The sequence below is a fragment of the Macrosteles quadrilineatus genome, unplaced genomic scaffold (genome assembly GCF_028750875.1).
Source record: "Macrosteles quadrilineatus isolate MER2022 unplaced genomic scaffold, UCM_ALF_1.0 Scaffold_2__2_contigs__length_208266976, whole genome shotgun sequence".
Taxonomy (NCBI): domain Eukaryota; kingdom Metazoa; phylum Arthropoda; class Insecta; order Hemiptera; family Cicadellidae; genus Macrosteles; species Macrosteles quadrilineatus.
The window spans coordinates 167417838-167436330 of record NW_026542595.1 but is presented as its reverse complement, the minus strand read 5'-3'; the positions used below and the strand labels follow the sequence as shown (position 1 = coordinate 167436330).

General features: G+C 35.0%; 1 protein-coding gene across 1 annotated transcript in view; it reads right to left on the bottom strand.

Annotated features, from left to right (window-relative positions):
- Window positions 1-205: 205 nt before the first annotated feature.
- LOC128985413 (protein qui-1) overlaps window positions 206-18493 on the bottom strand; it is a 252153-nt gene continuing 233865 nt past the window's right edge. Inside the window, exons 13-32 of the mRNA XM_054404890.1 lie at window positions 17746-17937; window positions 17345-17458; window positions 16512-16620; window positions 15801-15925; window positions 14249-14374; window positions 13793-13924; window positions 11775-11898; window positions 11204-11391; window positions 10574-10776; window positions 9819-9996; window positions 9373-9534; window positions 8862-9052; window positions 8041-8234; window positions 7230-7398; window positions 6682-6880; window positions 6082-6306; window positions 5297-5511; window positions 4414-4518; window positions 1864-1939; window positions 206-759 (exon numbers count right to left, since the gene is read on the bottom strand). Of these exons, the coding sequence (XP_054260865.1) occupies window positions 743-759; window positions 1864-1939; window positions 4414-4518; window positions 5297-5511; window positions 6082-6306; window positions 6682-6880; window positions 7230-7398; window positions 8041-8234; window positions 8862-9052; window positions 9373-9534; window positions 9819-9996; window positions 10574-10776; window positions 11204-11391; window positions 11775-11898; window positions 13793-13924; window positions 14249-14374; window positions 15801-15925; window positions 16512-16620; window positions 17345-17458; window positions 17746-17937 (3044 nt within the window). The 3' untranslated portion in view covers window positions 206-742. The remainder of the gene's footprint in view (window positions 760-1863; window positions 1940-4413; window positions 4519-5296; window positions 5512-6081; window positions 6307-6681; window positions 6881-7229; window positions 7399-8040; window positions 8235-8861; window positions 9053-9372; window positions 9535-9818; window positions 9997-10573; window positions 10777-11203; window positions 11392-11774; window positions 11899-13792; window positions 13925-14248; window positions 14375-15800; window positions 15926-16511; window positions 16621-17344; window positions 17459-17745; window positions 17938-18493) is intronic.

Genomic DNA, 18493 nt, shown 5'->3' with positions numbered 1-18493 from the left:
TTTAATATGGGAAATGGGTCACTTTCGTGACTAGTAGTAAAATATACTATTAAAAAAAAACTAGTACTCTTTCGATTGTTGTTAACTTTTGTTCTTAACATGTATTGTGAAATCCTTTAAAATGGGTATTATAAAATATTTAAAGACATTTTCAAAGAATCTTTAAAGCTTATTAAAAATTTTAATTCTCTCAATTTTTTACTGTAGAACCATTCAGCAAGAAATAGTTAAATAAACGATTTATCGCCCAAATAATGCATGAATAAGACAGGAATAAAATAACAATGCAATAACAGTGAATTACAATGACAAAATGACAACGTTTGAAATAAACTGTTATTTCACCATTGGTGTTTGCAATTATAGTTGAGGGTTAATATGAAATTGTACAACCAAAAGTACATGCTATTTTACTTTGTTCGCTTGGTATTAAACCTTCATTTGCTTTTTCTCAATATGGACAAACCAGATGACTGAATACCTCGATAGACGATAACAATTCTTCTGGCTTACATGTGTAAATGTAATTTCTTTTTAGTTCAAGGACTGATTGAATAAAAAAACTTAGGTTTTGTTTCTTAACGTATAAAAATACTCTACAAAAGATAAACAACAGGAACAGTGTTCTTGAATGGTTTGAAAGGAATGTTACTATATCTAGATACATTATTGCACTCAGTAACCTACCTATGATGATTGAATCAAGATCACATTTGGTTCCATTGAAGAGGATTCTGGGAGCTTAATCACCAGAAAAATCTGGAAAAGGACAAAATTTGCTGTTGTAAAGACAATAACTTTGTATTATTCATTGAGACCCTTGGTTTGAATATATTATAGGCTGTCACAATCACAATTATTGAAACTTGTCATGTTGATAAAATCGTTAAAATGGGAAAAAATTGATAAAACTGATTAAAACTGTACAGGCTGGCCAGCACTGTCTTGCCACTGCTACTGACTAAATAAAACTGACTGAATGTGATGTTTCTTCTTCCCTCCAGTGCCATCTGTATTTCAGTTTGTTTTGGTCTTATTTTATACTAACTTCATCTTTGATTGGTAACTTGTAAATCAATAAAACCAACGAGAACTATGTGTAATCTTACTAATATTATAAATCTGAAGGTTTGTGACTTTGTGTGTTTGTGTGTTGTTCAATCACGCCTAAACTACTGGACAGATTGGGCTGAAATTTGGCATGATGATAGCTCAAATTCCCGATTAACATTTATGCATATTGTTATCTAAAAAATCCTTTCGGGCTCTGCCCCAGTGGCTCTGTAGTTCCCCATGTTAACCTTATGAGTACTTATATTTAAATGGAATTAAAGAATCTGAACAGCTGGTTCAACTAAACAATTTGATTCTGTGATGTTCAATAGCATTAAAAAGGTAATAGGTTTACCAACAGGGTGCAGCACTATTATTTTTTTAAATTTATAACAACAGCTAATTTGCAACCAAAAGGTGAGTGAGCGTAGTGAACGAACTTCAACCTGGAGGCGAGTTAGCGTAGCAAACAAACTTCAACCAGGACGTGATTGAGCGATGTGAACAAGAGCTCATCTTGAAAATGAACGAGCATTTGACATAAAACCACATTAGGACAGGACGACGTCTGTCGGGCCAAAAAGTTGTGATACACAATGAGAATTTTACTTTTTTCTATGGTTTAGGTGCATTAGTACATTAGGTCTATGGTAGAAGTGTGCTACACTATAGGATACCTTATAAATTTAAAGACCAAATTTTCTTAAACCGTGTCTTCTCCCACAACTGTAATAGGCATTTTATACTTATATGCCAACCCCGTATGAAGGACGGGTACTCGCTAGTATGTCATATAATAAATATACATACCATCAACCTCTTCTAAAGGTGAATTATCTTCCTCAGAATCTTTTCGACTTGACCTTGAGTTTTGTTTTGAGAGGGACTGAAAAAATAATAATATGAAATTAAAAACGGAACTATGGTTAAGATCAACTAAAAGAAGTAGAGATTTACTAAATTGTACATGGCCATTCCTACCGAATTATCTACACACTGTATGACATGCATCACATTGATTTTTTGAAAATTAATATAATTTTTCCTATAGACTTGGGAAACATAACTATTGTAAGCCATTACTAATCAGTATATATTCAGTTTCACTGAGTTACTGGTTCTTCTTACAAATTTGTTCATAATAGCATATAATGGTGTACCACGTTACTAGTCCTGAAAAAAAGTGTTTACCGGACGAGTGTGGTCATTCTCTACCACTCGACTTTGTCTTGCACGAGATTACCATACGAGTCCGGTAAACACATTTTGGACGAGTGACGTGCGATAGTCTACACCATACTACTAAATCTGTACTAATCCTTATATTACCACCAAGGACTAACCACTCATTGCCACCCAAATACATTATAATCAGCTGTTTGGTGTCCGTTAAAACTCATTACAGTACAGTAGTACGTAATGGAGCCCATTTGATTAAGCTGGCGGCCAACAGCTGTTTTCTGGACTAAATCCTTGCGTGGGAAGTTCGTCAAAATAGTGTAGTGTGGCGTAAATGTATTAAATGATCTAGTCCAATGGTCTAACGTTATCCCAAACATTCTCTGCTACATTAATCTATTGCCAAATTTAGGATGTTAGCTGGTTAACAGGATGGAATGAATAGAAATTGCACTCGTTTTTTTTTTACGCCGGAGCGAGCGCGGGGGTCTAGTGGCCCCCCAAATAAAAAATGGTATTTAAAAAAAGTTTTTGATATTTAACTCTTTAAACTTTAGACATAATATCTATATTCATTTCCTCACATTTGTTACGTAAATTTTATTATCCTAGCATATCCTTTAACTATTTTCAAAATCATATTTTGAACCCAAAACTGGTAGGCCAATGGGTTAATTTTTTCATGATGAAATTTAATAAATGTGTTGAAGAGGGAAAAATCGTAGTTAAACAAGTTTTTATTGCAAAAAATGTTAGTTTTAATTTTACAAAAGTATAATACTTGTAAAAATCCATGGAAGCAGTAAATATTTCATGAATTAATACATTTCCCGGTTTGTAGAAAATACTGTAAAAAATAAAAGAAATTAAAAACTTTCTTTGGTAATGTGTTTTTCCTTAAAAATCCTTGTCCAGTGCTAGGTTTAGAAGTCCTTTTAAACACACTTCACAAATATTTTACATTTGTCCCTGGCACATTATTTTTATACAGTTTTACACTTAAATTTTGTGTTTAGTGTTTTTTACCAAGGCAGACGGTGCACCGCGCCTTTTTACTGGGAGGCTAGATCAGTGGACTCTATGGTAGGACATTTCCATCCAATTGTTTTACAGATACTAAGGTTTTTTTTGCAAAATTTCAACACTATATCAAAATTATAAATAATAAAGTTATAAAGTTATTAATACTAAATTATGATAATAAAACAAAGACACTACTACGCGCACGGGGGTACACTAGACCCCCCTATGAACACATTATTGGTAACACAAGCATGCGCGTGGGGGTATGCCAGACCCAGGGTGGTCATAACAGGTCAATGACTCGGTCAAGACGAACAACCCTGCGGCCAGATGATAGCATATATGCTATTTTAGGCAGCTACTGTTATGCCCACAAGGGTTGCAACCATACTTGGTAAAATTATGACACAATTACCATACGTGAGGGTATGTCATACCCCGGCAAGCGCGTTTAAGGGTTAACACTGTGCTGTATTTCTTGAGCAATCATTGAAAGAGCCGATTTGCAAACTATGGAAACATAGGAGAGTCATAGAACACCACCAAGTAAAAGAAATAGAAATACTGTTTTTTTTTATTAATTTATAATCGTTATTATGGACAACCTAATGCGGCTATGAGTGGGAAATATTTGTAGAAAACAAACACTAAAAAAAACAAGATATTCACAGGAAATGTTGATTATATCGATCTGTTATGTACATCGTGAGTATTTCCATTATCTTTGAGTCGACTCATTTAAAGTCATCGGAAATTATTACTGTTATTCATTTTAAAATAACGCCTATAATACTTCGCAATTGCTCGAATTCGAGCAACAAGTTCACTAGTATATTCTTAAAACAAATTAAAAAAAATTAAAATATAGTAATCATTCACTGCATTGACCACTGAACTAAAATTTTGTAAAGTCTGTGTCCTGGAAAACCGCTGGTAAATAAATGGTCGATTAGTTGCATTGGTTAATGCAAGTGGGATTTTTGAAAATAATCTAAGTCTTCTTTACAAATTTCTGACCTTACCTCGAGAAGGCTATTAAGCCCTATAGTAGTAAAATGTAGCTTTCTATTGAAATAATTTTGTATAAAGTTCAAGCAAGCGTACAGTTATAAAGCAAAATGTGTGTCAAATTCTTATTCAAATTAGTTAATTTTCTACCTGAAAGAGTCTTCGGGATCGAGGCGGTGATCTTCGATTCCACATGGCCTCCAGCTGATCAAAGTGTTGGGATTGAGCAAGGGCTGCCTGTTCAGGTCCAATATTCTGAAATAATCCAAATATAAGATCTAGTTTTAGGGGTGATTCTAGGTGAAGAGTTAAGTTGACAATGTTATACCATAATTTTGTAACTTACGTTACCAAAACGTGAAAGAATTACTGTTTTGGACATTAACAGCTTCATTTGAAAAAATGTCCTGGTTTTCATATAGAATTTTCTACAGGTTGTGGATGGATGAAATTTAAAATTTCAAGTTCATATTTTCCAATGTACACTTCTTAAATTATTTGAGAAATGGGAGACTTAATACAAACTAAAGCTTGGTTTATGTTAAATTTTGCTTTGTTCCTTGGATTTAAGAACAAATTTAATTTAAAACTTTTGGATTTTGGAATTATAATTGACACTAGCGTAGCGCACTTTGTCAGTGGTTTAACTAAACTACCTCCATTTTTATTCTAATCTGGGGGGACAAATTTAACATTGAAATAGCATGTTTACTTCGATCAATAGGCAAAGATAATAGGTTCCTCTTATGAAGGACATGGTCACAGTTTCCACCTTGATAGTCACAATTGATATTCTAAATTTAATATGTCATCCTTTAAGAGTTTTTGTATTGAGTGTTGCAGGTGTAGATAGTGGGATTAGCATGCCCAAGAGAACCCATCCTCCACCACTGTTGCTCTTGTTATTTTGTTAATTCATCCCAAAAATGAATTGCTGTTGGATTAGTTTAATACCACTGGCGTGACTCTCAGTGTTGTTGGGAGCCTTTCTCTCATCATTCTTTCACATCATCCTAACTTATACAATCTTTACCTGAGAGCCTAGCTGCTCCTTGCTGGCTGGTATCTTGCTGATCTCCTCCATACTGGCTGACACGGAGAACCTCCGCTTGAGTCTCTCGTCCACAGCAGCCATCATGATGGAGGAAGTCAAGTGTCCGTACTTCTTTTGCCAAGTGTACGTGTCCAGTGAGACCTCCTTCTTCAGCAGCCTTCTCAGCGGACGCTTCGGCCCTGAAGGTCTCAGGTCTGGAAATTGGTTTTTATTCAGTAAAATGATCAACCATAGACATAGGCTACAATATGACTTTTAAAAATATGTTCAACACTACTTAGTAGCTGAGTGGTTGGTCAGAAGTAGCTGGTTTGAAAAGAAACAGCTCATCTTAGTCGCTGTCAAAGCTTTACAAGGCATCTTCACTTCATTCCACGATCATCCTTATATGTGTATAGATGTGATGTCTTAATGAAGTGACAATGAAATTAAAAGATCAAGTTTTCAATTAAGGATAAAGATATGAGTTCATAGGGGGATTATTTTACTGATCAAAACCTGATGATTCATTAGTTAGCGATCTTCAATTAATGCTATCACATCAGTCCAAATTATAAACTTATGATTTATTCAATGCATGCTATGCTACGCAACCTTCAACCAATCAGGTATTGGATGTGAGAAGCCAATGTCATCCTGAATCACTAATCCAAATCAAACTTACACTTGCTATACATTTTCATAGATTTAGGTCAGTATTGTTGTAAAACAAATTTGGCAGAGGTGCGGCGAGACACTGAAATTTAACTTTCCACAGAACTTACCTTCGATTTCTTTGGCAGGAGCGACGTAGACAGGAGCTTTGACATATGTGGCTGGAGTGTTGTGAAGACAGATGATTGGCAGATGTCTGCTCTCAAACAGATGAATCGCAATACGAGTAGCGTCCGTGGACATGACCAAACCTAGGATGGGCAGATGCAGCTGCAGAGAAGACAGAGGAACGCCCTTGGCTGTGTCCCACACTATGATCCTCTTGTCTTCAGACCCTGGATATTTTAAACGGTTAATTTACAGTCATAATTTGTTTGGTTTAGCTTACTGTCACCAGAGGGTAACATTATTTTTGTCATTATTTGTTATTAATTTTGTTGTTTGTACTTGAGTGGGAAAGAGTTCACTCTGGCAAAAAGTACACAAATAAACAAAAGTTTTCTATGTTTCTTGTATTAGAATATGCTGGCATCCTTCCCATAAAACTAAAATTGCTGTCAGAGTTGTGAGAGCCAGTTGAGCGGAGCGACTCAAGAAAAGTGTTTTAACCTTTATCAAATAAATTTATCGCATCTCAAGAAATGAACAAGAGTTAATTTTTTTCTACCTTGTAGTTATAAAAAATGCAGCATCTCAGCCACTCAACAAACCTGAAACAGCGACAGTTCCATCTCCAGCCACCTTAACACAAGTCACACAGCCCAGATGCCCTGACAAGAGGTGGATGTCGTTGCCAGTGTTGATGTCCCACACTATCAGGTTAGAATCCCTGGAGCCGCTCACCACAATCGTCTTGTTAGTGATGGCGACGGCCGCACAAGTCACATGGTCTGTGTGACCCATCAGCACCTAGCAAAACAACCAGTAGACAATAAAATACAGTAGTATTCAATACAATTTGATGAAGGGGCTATGGTCTCCTTCACACGCTACCGCAAGTCTTGTGAAATCGATAAGTTAAAACTATAGTTATCAGGATATAGTTTTTTTTTGTTCTCATAAGACAAACGTTTCAAAATAAGATAGTGTTTTATGAGAACTAATATTATTAGTGTTGTCATTTACAAGTATAGATCAATAGATTTTTTCCATCCCTAAGCAAATCAACAATTCTATGTACCTAAAGACAGCTAACTTGAAAAGAGGATTAGAATCTATATGAAGTGATTCCAATGGTAGTGAATGTTAGATTCAATACCTGAGTGAGTTTTCCTCCAATAACCTGCCACACCTTGAGCGAGGCGTCTCGTGAGCCTGTCACGACATGTAAGGAGTCGGCAGTGAGAACGAAGCACGTCACTTCCTTGGTGTGGCTAATTGTAAATCTCTCCTCATCTCGGTGACTGGTGAGTGGCCAGATCCGCAAACTGTTAAAAATATGTTCGTTTTTATTGTAGGCTTTAATAAAGGAACTTAATTTATGTTTAAAAACTGGTTCCTAATATTTATTGAATTACCTAACCAAAGTCATTACTTACAGCCTACCTGGGAGGCAGTTAAGATTTTCACACTAGACATTAGGTTTGCAGCTATGGTAGTGGCAATACTGCTATGATCGATAGCTGAGCTAATCAATGTGATGTTTTTTCAACCAAGAAACAGCACAGTAGAACAAAAGGTTTGAACCCAGTTTTGGTCAGGTTTACAACTCATTAGAAGTTCACATGTTTGTAGCTGAGCTACTTGCTGGGAGGAGGCCTACATATGACATATACTGTGGATTCTTTACAAATTGTGTGTGAGACAAGATATTTTATAACTTTTAATTCAGATATATTGTGTGTTACTCTGCAAAAAATCTAAAAATGTTTTAAAAGGTGACATGTTTTAAAATAGGTATAACTAAACAATCCAAACAAAGACTAATGAAATTGAAAACTAAAATTGCGTTCTACTGAGATTCTGAAAAAATATATATTATTCTTTTGACCAGTTGGGCCAACAAGCGTTGACTACTCAAAAACTTTTATAAGCACTGTCTAAAAAGAGTGAATTACTGATTGACCAACCTGTTGTCACCATCGCCACTGACAGCGTACTTCATGTTGTTGGTGATCTGCAGGTAGTTGGTGGGACCGAGGGCAGAGTGCAGCAGTGTAGCGTTGTCTGCCAGCCAGACAGCAAGCACGCCTTGTCTGTCACAAGACACGACTCTGCGGCTGTCGGACATCACTCCTACAGCCGTCACTGTAGCCTGGTGCCCCTGGAGATGGGAAAGCAAACATGTTCAATCCTGTCTTGACGTGAAACTTGGTCTAATGGTAGATGAGATTATGTTGCTGATTATCAGTATCACAAAGAAGGTAGTACAAAGCCTATAGTTGGCCGCTGTATAATCTTCTGCCGATGTCTTGTTAAACACACCCCATTAGTGCACATTAAACACACCTAACGTGCATCCAAAATGGAACTATTTATGAAGGATAAAAACTAAACCCAGCTGTGCAAGCTGTGCAGTTTCAGCAATGGACTTTTAATAAATGGTCCAGCTGATATTAGTCAGTTACGATAGAGCTATAATCTCATACATAAAACACTAATCTTAAACATCCTGGCGTGTATTGTCAAAGTTGTATAAATCAAAATGATTTATCTACAAAGTGGGCTTAGTTCTTTGGCTACAAACTAATATTTCATAAACAATAAATTGCCTAGTGCACATTTGAACATTTTTCAAGTAAGCCAAATAAATCCAGTTGCTGACTTACATTGTAAATAAATGGCTCATCATCAATCGCATCAATGATGATACTGTCTGAAAGAAAGTTAGGAGTAAAATCACTTTCAAGCTTCATAATAATTTTGCGACTCAAGCCAAAATGGTATTTACCTTAAATATAGAGACAACAAGGCCGAGCGTAAGCCCCCAGACGCGTGCTGTCTTGTCCTCGGAGCCAGAGATTGTGAAGAGACCGTTGGGACTGATAGCTACAGCAGTCACAGCCGCCGTGTGACCCTCCATAGTGGAGTGTAACTCGTGGGAGTTGAGCTGCCACACGTTCACCAGACTGTCAAGTCCCCCTGTAATAGGAATATTGCAGCTTGAGTTTGATTATTTGCGAAGACAATTTCTAAATCAGACTGATAGTGAAATAAAGTGAACTTGGTGGCTCAACACATTTGGGACCAAGAACTACTATGATTCCAACCCTCCAAATCAATAACACAAGATTTGATTTGAAGAATAGCTTATGAATGTCTTGAAGCTCATTGATTTGAAGTTCTTAGTCAAACCAGTCTTGTATTTAATTCCTGGATTGAAATTTTAGAAGTTTATTTGGTACTTCAAAGTACAAAGCATACATGTTTTTACAACTCTGCATATAGCAGCATCAGCCTACCTGTAACAGCAGTTGTGCCGTCACGGGAGATGTCCAGGCAATTGATGGGTGCAGTATGAGGTTTCTGGGTAGAAGAAGTCTTGCTGGTCATTGTTGTACCCACTTCTTCTACACCAATCCCGTCTTCTTTTCTGAAGCTCCATGATGTTATCCTATTGCCTCCTAAACATTAAACGGCTTGAGCTTAGCTTAACAGAGAAGATTGATTAAATTATATTTATACAGTAACTGAGGCATTATGGTGTATTAAGAAGAGTTGAATGAATGAGATAATGGTTTTGCTTAAAAATGAGAGGACTATTTATTTACCAACCTTGCAATAGTAATGCAGTGATATTTTATAGTTTTAAGAAGTTGAAACAAACTTATCCTTGAATCTATAACAGCTGAATCTATTTGTATAACAGATTGTTAAACATTTTTAAATAAGAGTTTGATTAGCCTACCTGCGGTGATAAGAAAGTCGTCATTAGAAGTGACCTTGACCCCGGTGACCTTGGAGTTATGGCTGGTGGAGATGGTCCGCACCAGGCAGCCACTGTGCATGTCAAACACGTAGACTCTCCCGTCCGCTCCTCCAGCCACGGCTCGCTGGTTGTCCCCCGCCAAACACACAGATACCACCTGGCGGAGAACGGAACTTGACTTTTCTTATTGGTTTATTTTGATATCGTTTAGAAAATGCGCTGGAAACAATTATATTAGTCTTCCGTGTTTTGTACAGTTGAATTATGTCAAAGTATTCAAGAACAAGGGCAAGATGCAGATAACCTCAGGTTTTAGTGTGAGGTAAACCGCTTAAAACCTTCATATATATTTACTGTGAGGAAAGGAGTTCTAAATGTATCCATACTGTAAGCAAACACTCATATTTTTGATCTCAAATACTGGTAATTTCCTTAAGAAATGAATTAACCTTTTATTTGCCTTTCCCAGATGGCTGCAAATACTATGATCAGTTTTCAACAAGAATCAAATAAAATCAAATTGAATCGAAGCTCTATTGGAAATTTCAAATGCTATTGCCTCTTGATGAGCCATGTCCCTAGCTGAAACATAAAGTGAGGTGTCGTCGGCATTTAAACAAACATCTACATTTGAACTTGGATTATTAGATACAAAGCTTTTATTTGAGATAAGAGTTTTATTACTAGCTATACCCAATAACAGAGCTAAAGTATTTTTATAGCTGATCCCTTACATTAGCTTTGTGTCCGCGCAGGCAGTGTATCTGTGTGCCAGTGGCCAATGTATGAAGATACAGCTGATTGTCCTCACAAGCCACCAACAGGAACACTGAGTCACTGGAGATGTCCAGCATGTTTACAGGAGATGGCACGGAGATTGAGTTGAGCAATGTGAAGTTGTCCAGGGACCAGAGGCACACCGACTTGTCTGACGAACCTAGACACAATCTTCAGTTCAGTTGGTTTGTAATGTTTTGTATTGAGTGATTCTTTTGTATGAAGTTTTTTCCCAAGAGAAATGTTGTGAGACTTCTCAAAGTTTCCAAAAAACCCTTTTGAAATAGTGTTTAATTATGAAACATACAACTTAAAAGAATGATATTTCACCTTAAGTACATTAAGATGACTAAAAGGACTAAACAAAATGTGGAGGACTCCTTATCTGCTCAATATTGTTTATGCTACCCGTAGTATTGCTTTTGAGATGCCCTCTCATCTTAATCGTTTTGTTAAGACTAGTGAACACTAATGTTTCATAGTTCATTCTAAATATGAGAATGAGTGTGGCATGGAAAGAGATGCCTTGGGAGGCTCTGTTATTGACTAAGATCAGATGATTCTGTTGCAAGGGTTAGTTAACCCACCTGATATGAGAATGTCCCCAGATACTGTGGCTTGTACAGCTGTCACTGGACCTCTATGGTGGTCTATTTTGATGACAACTTCTCCAGTTTTCAATGACGTCACTATAATCCTGGAGTCCTCCCCACCACTGACCACCACTGTGTTGTCCAGTGCCGTGGTCACACTGAGCACTGGGGCTATGTGTTCACTGAAACATCCATTATTAAGAAATTATTTAAACATTTTACTAAAAAAAAAAACAATATGAGAGTGATGAAAAAAATGAAGTAGAGACGAAATACTTTACAAATACAGTGGTTCTTCACAACTCCAATGATAAAGAAGATTTTTTCCAACCACTTGGTATTTTAACTTGAGAATTAACCTTTAGGCTCAAAACCTTGGTTGTAGACAGAAAAAAAAACACCATTTTATTAGTTAAATGTTGTGTCAAAACATGTTGATTAAATCAAAGGAATGTTAACATATTCACTAGTTGTATGTTTACCATACATCTGTATCAAAATTCACATATACCACTCGATGAGCATTAACATTAGGAGTTTCTCAATAAAATCTGATAAGACTTACAAAATCCTCATTTTTTGCTCAAAAGATGACAAGTCCCACACGATGATTGACGTGTCCTCAGATCCTGTCAGTAGAATTTGAGATTGTTTGGTGAGAGCGAGGCAAAGTACACGACCACTGTGACCTGCCAGAACCATCAGAGGGTTAGAGGAAAAGTTTGATTGGTTGTAGAACAATATTCGTCCCACATATTTCATTCAACCTAATGTTAGTAAATAAGTTATTATGTTCAATCGAAACACAATTGATCCTAGGTTAATTCAACCTTAAAAGGAGATTATTTACAGAATACTCTATAACCGTTTGCCGCGAATGGTTTGTGTTTACTGTTTAGTGTGCTAACATCGTACTAACAACCAGAGCCAGCTTAGTGTAATGCGGGGCCCAGTTCAAACAATCAGTGTGCATTACTATAAAAAAGTTGTACTATAACAATAATGATCAACAACAATCTTAATGAATAATTTTTGTATTAATACTCCCACTTTTTAATTTTTTCATAATTAACATCATTAATTCAAAACTCATAGAATCTTTAAAATATTTTGTATTTTACACCAAGTGCGGGTCTCTTCGAGGTGCGGCCACACCTTTTGCACAATCCTAAGGCCAGTTCTGCTAGAGATGTTCACAAAAACAGCTGTTTACAGCGTTATATGACAGTATGACATGAGACATAAACAGTTGTTCTGGTATAAACATCGTACCAGCTTATTCCCTCCATCTTGGAGTAATTTTAGTTTCAAAGTCATTCACTAGGTATCACCAATTAACATAAAAAAATACTATTTGGCTAGCATTGCTTGCCTTCAGAACGTTTAGTCATGTTTGTTAGTACCTATGAACATTCAAGTAGCAGGGAAAACCGATGTTAATCTGAGCTGCTGTTCAAAGGACTGTGGTATACAGGCTACAACTTGAATTAAGTTAAAAAATATATACTGGTAGTCATTCTTTCTGATTGAAAAATATCAGCAAATTGTACAGTCAGGACTTATAGGTACTAGCAGCGAGAGTTATCTTTTAATATTGTCTCAGGAAATGTAATGTTATTATACAGGGTTTTCATAAAATAATGGTGGGGTTTAGTTATGAAATAAAATGAACAAAAGGAAAGATACAAACAAACTTTTTATCTTGTTGAATTCCTGACATCAAAAAGATCATTTTACATAACTAATAAGCATTTACATACATGACAACCATTTCTTGCTCTACATAAGTCCAGATGATGATCTATTTCAACCCACACGAGCAACATTCTATTGTTACAATGGAGACTGCATCTCTGGTTCTTTCTAGTAGATGGGATAGATTTTGAGTTTTTTAGAATAAACTATATATGTTTTTGACATCCTAAATCCGCACGGGTGAGTACGACCATCTGCAGTACTATCCTGATTATTAGACCAATTTGTATATACCAAGGAAAAAAAGTAGTTCGGATTCCACTATAAACTGTAGGTCCCTTAGTCGCCATTAGCTGTCTGGGCTATTAATTAACAGCTGTGTCTAAGGAATATGTCGGCCTTAGTCACTAACAAGACTACAAGATCGCGCCACTCATCATACACTCCATTCATACTTGGCTTAAAATATCTACTTTGTATGGTCGCCATTTCAAAGAAAAGTATTAAAAGTATTAAAGCTATACTACAGTTACTGACTTTAGTTCACTTAGTTACACACTTAGCCTTTTCTTGACGGAAAACATGTTTATAAGAAAATACAACTTGAAATTTATTTAAAGAGAAAGTAGGTTGTCGATTAGCATAATAATCAACACAGCTGTTTCGATTAATGTAAACAAAACTGTTTGAGCTACCGGATCCAGGGGTATCAATATGAAATATTTAATTTGTCTTATAATAGTTTTACAGACAGTTAAAACCCCACCATTATTTTATGAAAACCCTGTATATATTTGAAATTACCTCTAGATAGACAAGCCAACAAGTATGTGACAGTAAGTTGTTGGCAAGCAGTTTTCTCTATCTGTATACATACAGTTTGATTACCTTTGAAGGTGTGTATGAGAGTGTTGGACATGATGTGCCACAGCTGAGTGTCCCCGGTTAACGTCACCACCACGACATGTTGAGCTGAGGGTGTCGGAGCTATCAGGCCTACCCCGGCCGGGCACACCACACCTGGGTAAAAGATTACAGTTAAAGGCCTATATCCTTTGTTGAATATAGAATATGGTGCAAATTCAACTAAAATACCCTCCTAAAATGAGCAGGCTTTCAAGCAAAAGCCTTTGATACAGGTAAAACACTCTTAGTGTACATAAATATAAGTATGTTCAAGAGTTATGACTTAAGTTACTATAACATAAGGAGGAAAACAGATAACATTTCAAAATTAACACACATGATGCCTTTTCACAAAGCATTGCATAATTAACTTCAAAAATCTTGTTAACTATTTTTAATCGTGTCCTATTAGTGGTTGAATGTGGTCCATATACTTACTCTTTATCTGTAGGGGTAGGGGAGGCTGCAACCACCCGTTGAGAGGCACTAGGAGAGGATCAGTGTAACCATCACACCACGCCATCGCAGCCAGGATCATACGAGACATTAGGGCTCCACTGCTTTCTGTAAAGAGCAAAAGATCAATGTAAATATGGGATAGCAACAAATCTACAAAATTCAAAACATATTCATTCCTCTATGCACAATAACATCACAATACGGACAATAACGTGTCACTATTGTTGTTTATTGAGTCAGGAGGATATTTTCTCAACCATGAACAAACAACTGGGATCAAAATAAAGTTTAGTCTTGGAAAAAAATAGTGATAGACAAGACCCGAAACTTCGAGATTTTTTCAAGATTTTTGTTATCTTGAAGCTTTGGGCGGGGTTGAAATACTAACGGGATATTTCCGAGACGAGATAAAAAAAAATAAATTAAAATATTTTTTTTATTTAAAAAAAATTTTCATTTTAAAATTATAAAATCTCTTTAAATTCATAAAATTTTAAAGTTTTTTAAATTCTTAAAATTGTAGTTTTATAAAATTTTTAAGTTTTTTTTAATTTAAAATTTTTAAATTTTTAAATTTTTTTAAAATAAAAAAACTCCTAATTTTTAAATTAAAATTAAATTTTTTTTTATTTTTAAAATTTTAAAAACTAAAAAATATTTAAAATAAAAAAATTGAATTTAAAAAAATTTGAAATTTATAAATTAAAAAAAAAACTTTGCAAAGGCATTTATATTTAATTATTTATTCTTGACATGGAAATATTGCTTCAATAGTATTATAATTTTTGAGAAGTTGCAAATGATGAGAAGTTTTGTTAGTGTAAGCAGTGTGAGATATGTTTTACTACTGTAAACATAGCCAAAATAAGTCACTTTAAAATCATTCTAAAAATAACACAAGACTTTAAAATTGTTAATTGATACTTAACAATAATAATGTTGTTTTTTTATATTTTTCAAAGTTGAACTATATGCTATACTAACTGATATTTTCATGTCTCTTATGCCGAAGAGTTATTTTTAACAAGTTAGGCCTTATTAATATTTTTTTATATAGGTGATGTTTTTATTAATGTTTTTTAATAAAAGATTTTAAATATATTTGTCTAGTTTTTGTCAAGTATTTAAATTTTTAAACTTTTCTAAACTTAAAAAGTAAATATTAATTTTTTTATAACTTTTGATTAAATCTCGTCCAAAAATATCCCGTCCTGCGTGAATTAAAAAAATCTCGTCTCGTCTCGTCTTGAAGTGAAAAATCTAATCTCGTCCATCACAAAACAAAAAATTCATATAGGAGGAAATTACCAATAATACACTGTTTTCGTGACTAACGTTCCAATTTGTGACTAACAGTCAGAAAGACATCATAGCTGGTCTTTCCGTACTTTCCACCACATTGGCATTCTTAGATACCATTGTCAATTGATTAGGGTTAATGGAATTTCATACTGGTAAGCTTAAAGCCCAAGCATAAAATTGTTCTAAACTTGACCCAAGCAACATTCCAAGACTATTATTATGATCTTACCTGCTACAGGTCTCAGCCAGCAGATGATCTGCGCGGCCAGTTGTAGCGTGTCTCTTGTCAACACATCACTGGACTTACGCACCGTGTAGTAAACCAGCTCTACATCTCTGTCCAGTAGATAGCACCTGTCAAACCAGCAAGTTTCTAACTACAGTACAATCCCGCTATAATCTAACACCGATAAAGCGTACTCCACTGTTCCAATATCCGCTAATCTGAAACACTAACGAAAAACCTGCTAATTCTAGCTCCCCTTAACCAAATCCCACTGTAATCTCAACTTCTGTAAACAACTATAAATTTGATTTCTGCAAAAAAAAAACTTTGTTTATCATTGATAGTAATCATCAATCTGGTTCATCTATATATATAAAGCTCAAATACCACTGACTCATTCATTCATTCATTCATTCATTTTTTCACTCACTCATTACGAAATCTCAGAAACCATAAGACCTAGGAACCTGAAACTTGGCAGGCATCTTCCTTTTGGGTAGTAGACGCTCACTAAGAAAGGATTTTACCTAATAATTTCAAAAAACATAAATTCATATTCATACCCCAATAACCCTCTCCCCTCCCCCCCCTCTAACGTTAGCCCTCTTCTAACTTTATTTAGTATTTAGTTATTTTATTTTACACCCACTTGGTCTTTTGGGTAACCTGCTTAAATATTAAATATTGCAAAGAGAACTTAGTCACAATTTTTACCTGACATGTTCCAGTGTAGATCGTAAGTAGCTCACGGATATTGTTCGTACAGCTGCCAACAGCCAGTCAAAGTTGCATATTGTCAGCTGTTTCAGACGATTGCCATCTCCTAGAAAAAAAAAAAAAAAAAACAATAACATGTTACAACTTGTTTAAATGACTTCCAGGTAATTTTACACTGAATGAATATTTCATTTTTAATGAACAATAGAAGGGTTTGGGCTGATTTCACATTAATAGTACAAGCAGAAGCTTGATATAAGAGTATTCATTTTAGTGCCAGTATATTTCTAAAGCATAAAGCTGTTTAAAACTGCACTCAGGATTCACCAATTACAGAAGATGAGAGAGTTAACCACCAAGATGTATTTTTATTATGTAACTAAAAACTAAAAAGTAGAAAATGATCTGCGCCTGTTTTAACTTCTGCAAGAACCCTCTAGTTTTTAAATTAATATATTTAACATATTTAAGCAAGATATTTAAAAAACCATCACCAATCAATGATTAACTTCAGTAATTGCCAAATCTGTCTTTCTTCACTAAGCGTTACAGGTGAATAAAAAATATAAAAAATTATCAGACTTTAAAAAAGGCTCATGATGATATGATATTTTTGAATGCCTTTAGTTCTCCTCCATCCTTATACACATACCACCACATAAGTATGTGGTATGTTGTTACAAGGGACCATTACATTTTCCCGGAACATTGTCAGACTTACATAAACAATATTTATTTATTTTACTAGGCTACTTACAAGTACAGAAAAGCAATTAAAAGAAAGTAAAAACAAATCCATAAACTAACGTTAAAAAACTGAAGTTGGCCACCTGCTTTGAGCAAATGAATCCAGGACTCTTCCACATGTCTCAGACTGTAGGTGACGTCATTCGTGACGAAGGCAGACTGGAATGGCGTTTGTTTGTTTTCATCAACTTGACCTACTGAAATATCGAAACAAATTCAGAATTAAATCTAGATTGTAAAAAAAAAATCATTGGTAAAAAAGTCATAAATACAATTCACAAACAATGACATTGATGAGGATTAATTTTTGGAATATTGGAAAACAATTTTGATATTATGAATATTTTAAGAATACAGCAGAGTAAAATATAAAATACAATTAAAACCTAAATAAATACATAATTAATATCTAAAGCATATAAATAAAACGAGACGAGTGAGAAATCGTAATTAGACTTTGGACTACTCCATAAACAAGTCTTACATGCTTCTTCGACTTTGATCGGTTCCATGTCGGTAGGAAAGTCACTGAAGAACAAATTGGCGATTTCACCATGAATCGATCTCGTTGTTTCTTGACTGGTTAGATATCGTTTCTTGGCCACTTTGGCCAACAACTCGTACCTCCAGCTCAGCAGGATTCTTCCACTCATAAACTTTTCCAGAAGTAAATGACCTGAAACATATTGAGGAGTTTTTCAAAATCAGAGCAAACATTTTGGTATTATAAGTAGTAATGCTAACTGTTATACCTTTAGAAAACTAACCTCAAACATTTTTGTACATTCCATTACGTTTGATAAGGGCAGTAAAATGCACGTGAATTATTATTAGCAACCACAGAAATTGCTTTAAACAGAAAATAAAGTTGTACTTTAGGAAATTTTTTTAATTAAATAAAGTTAAAAAACATTTTTACAGGTTGTTGAGAAGATCTCTCATAATAATAACTCAATACTGTAACAATTTTCTTTAGCTGCAATACCAGGGTAAAACATACAGTTCTGAAAGTGCATCTTTTAGTATGAACTTTGAAATCGGCAAGGGTCTCCCTCTGCACGAATTGACGACTAAAAATTATAACTTAGAAGTTCAATCTCATCCAATCTAAAAAATAAATCTGCATCTAAACTAAAATTCCTGAGGCATCCACAAGCTTCTCAGGTCAATCCAATTATAAGAACCCACAGATCTGTAAGACCCTGTATTGACTTGTAGCTCTTATGTGGAGA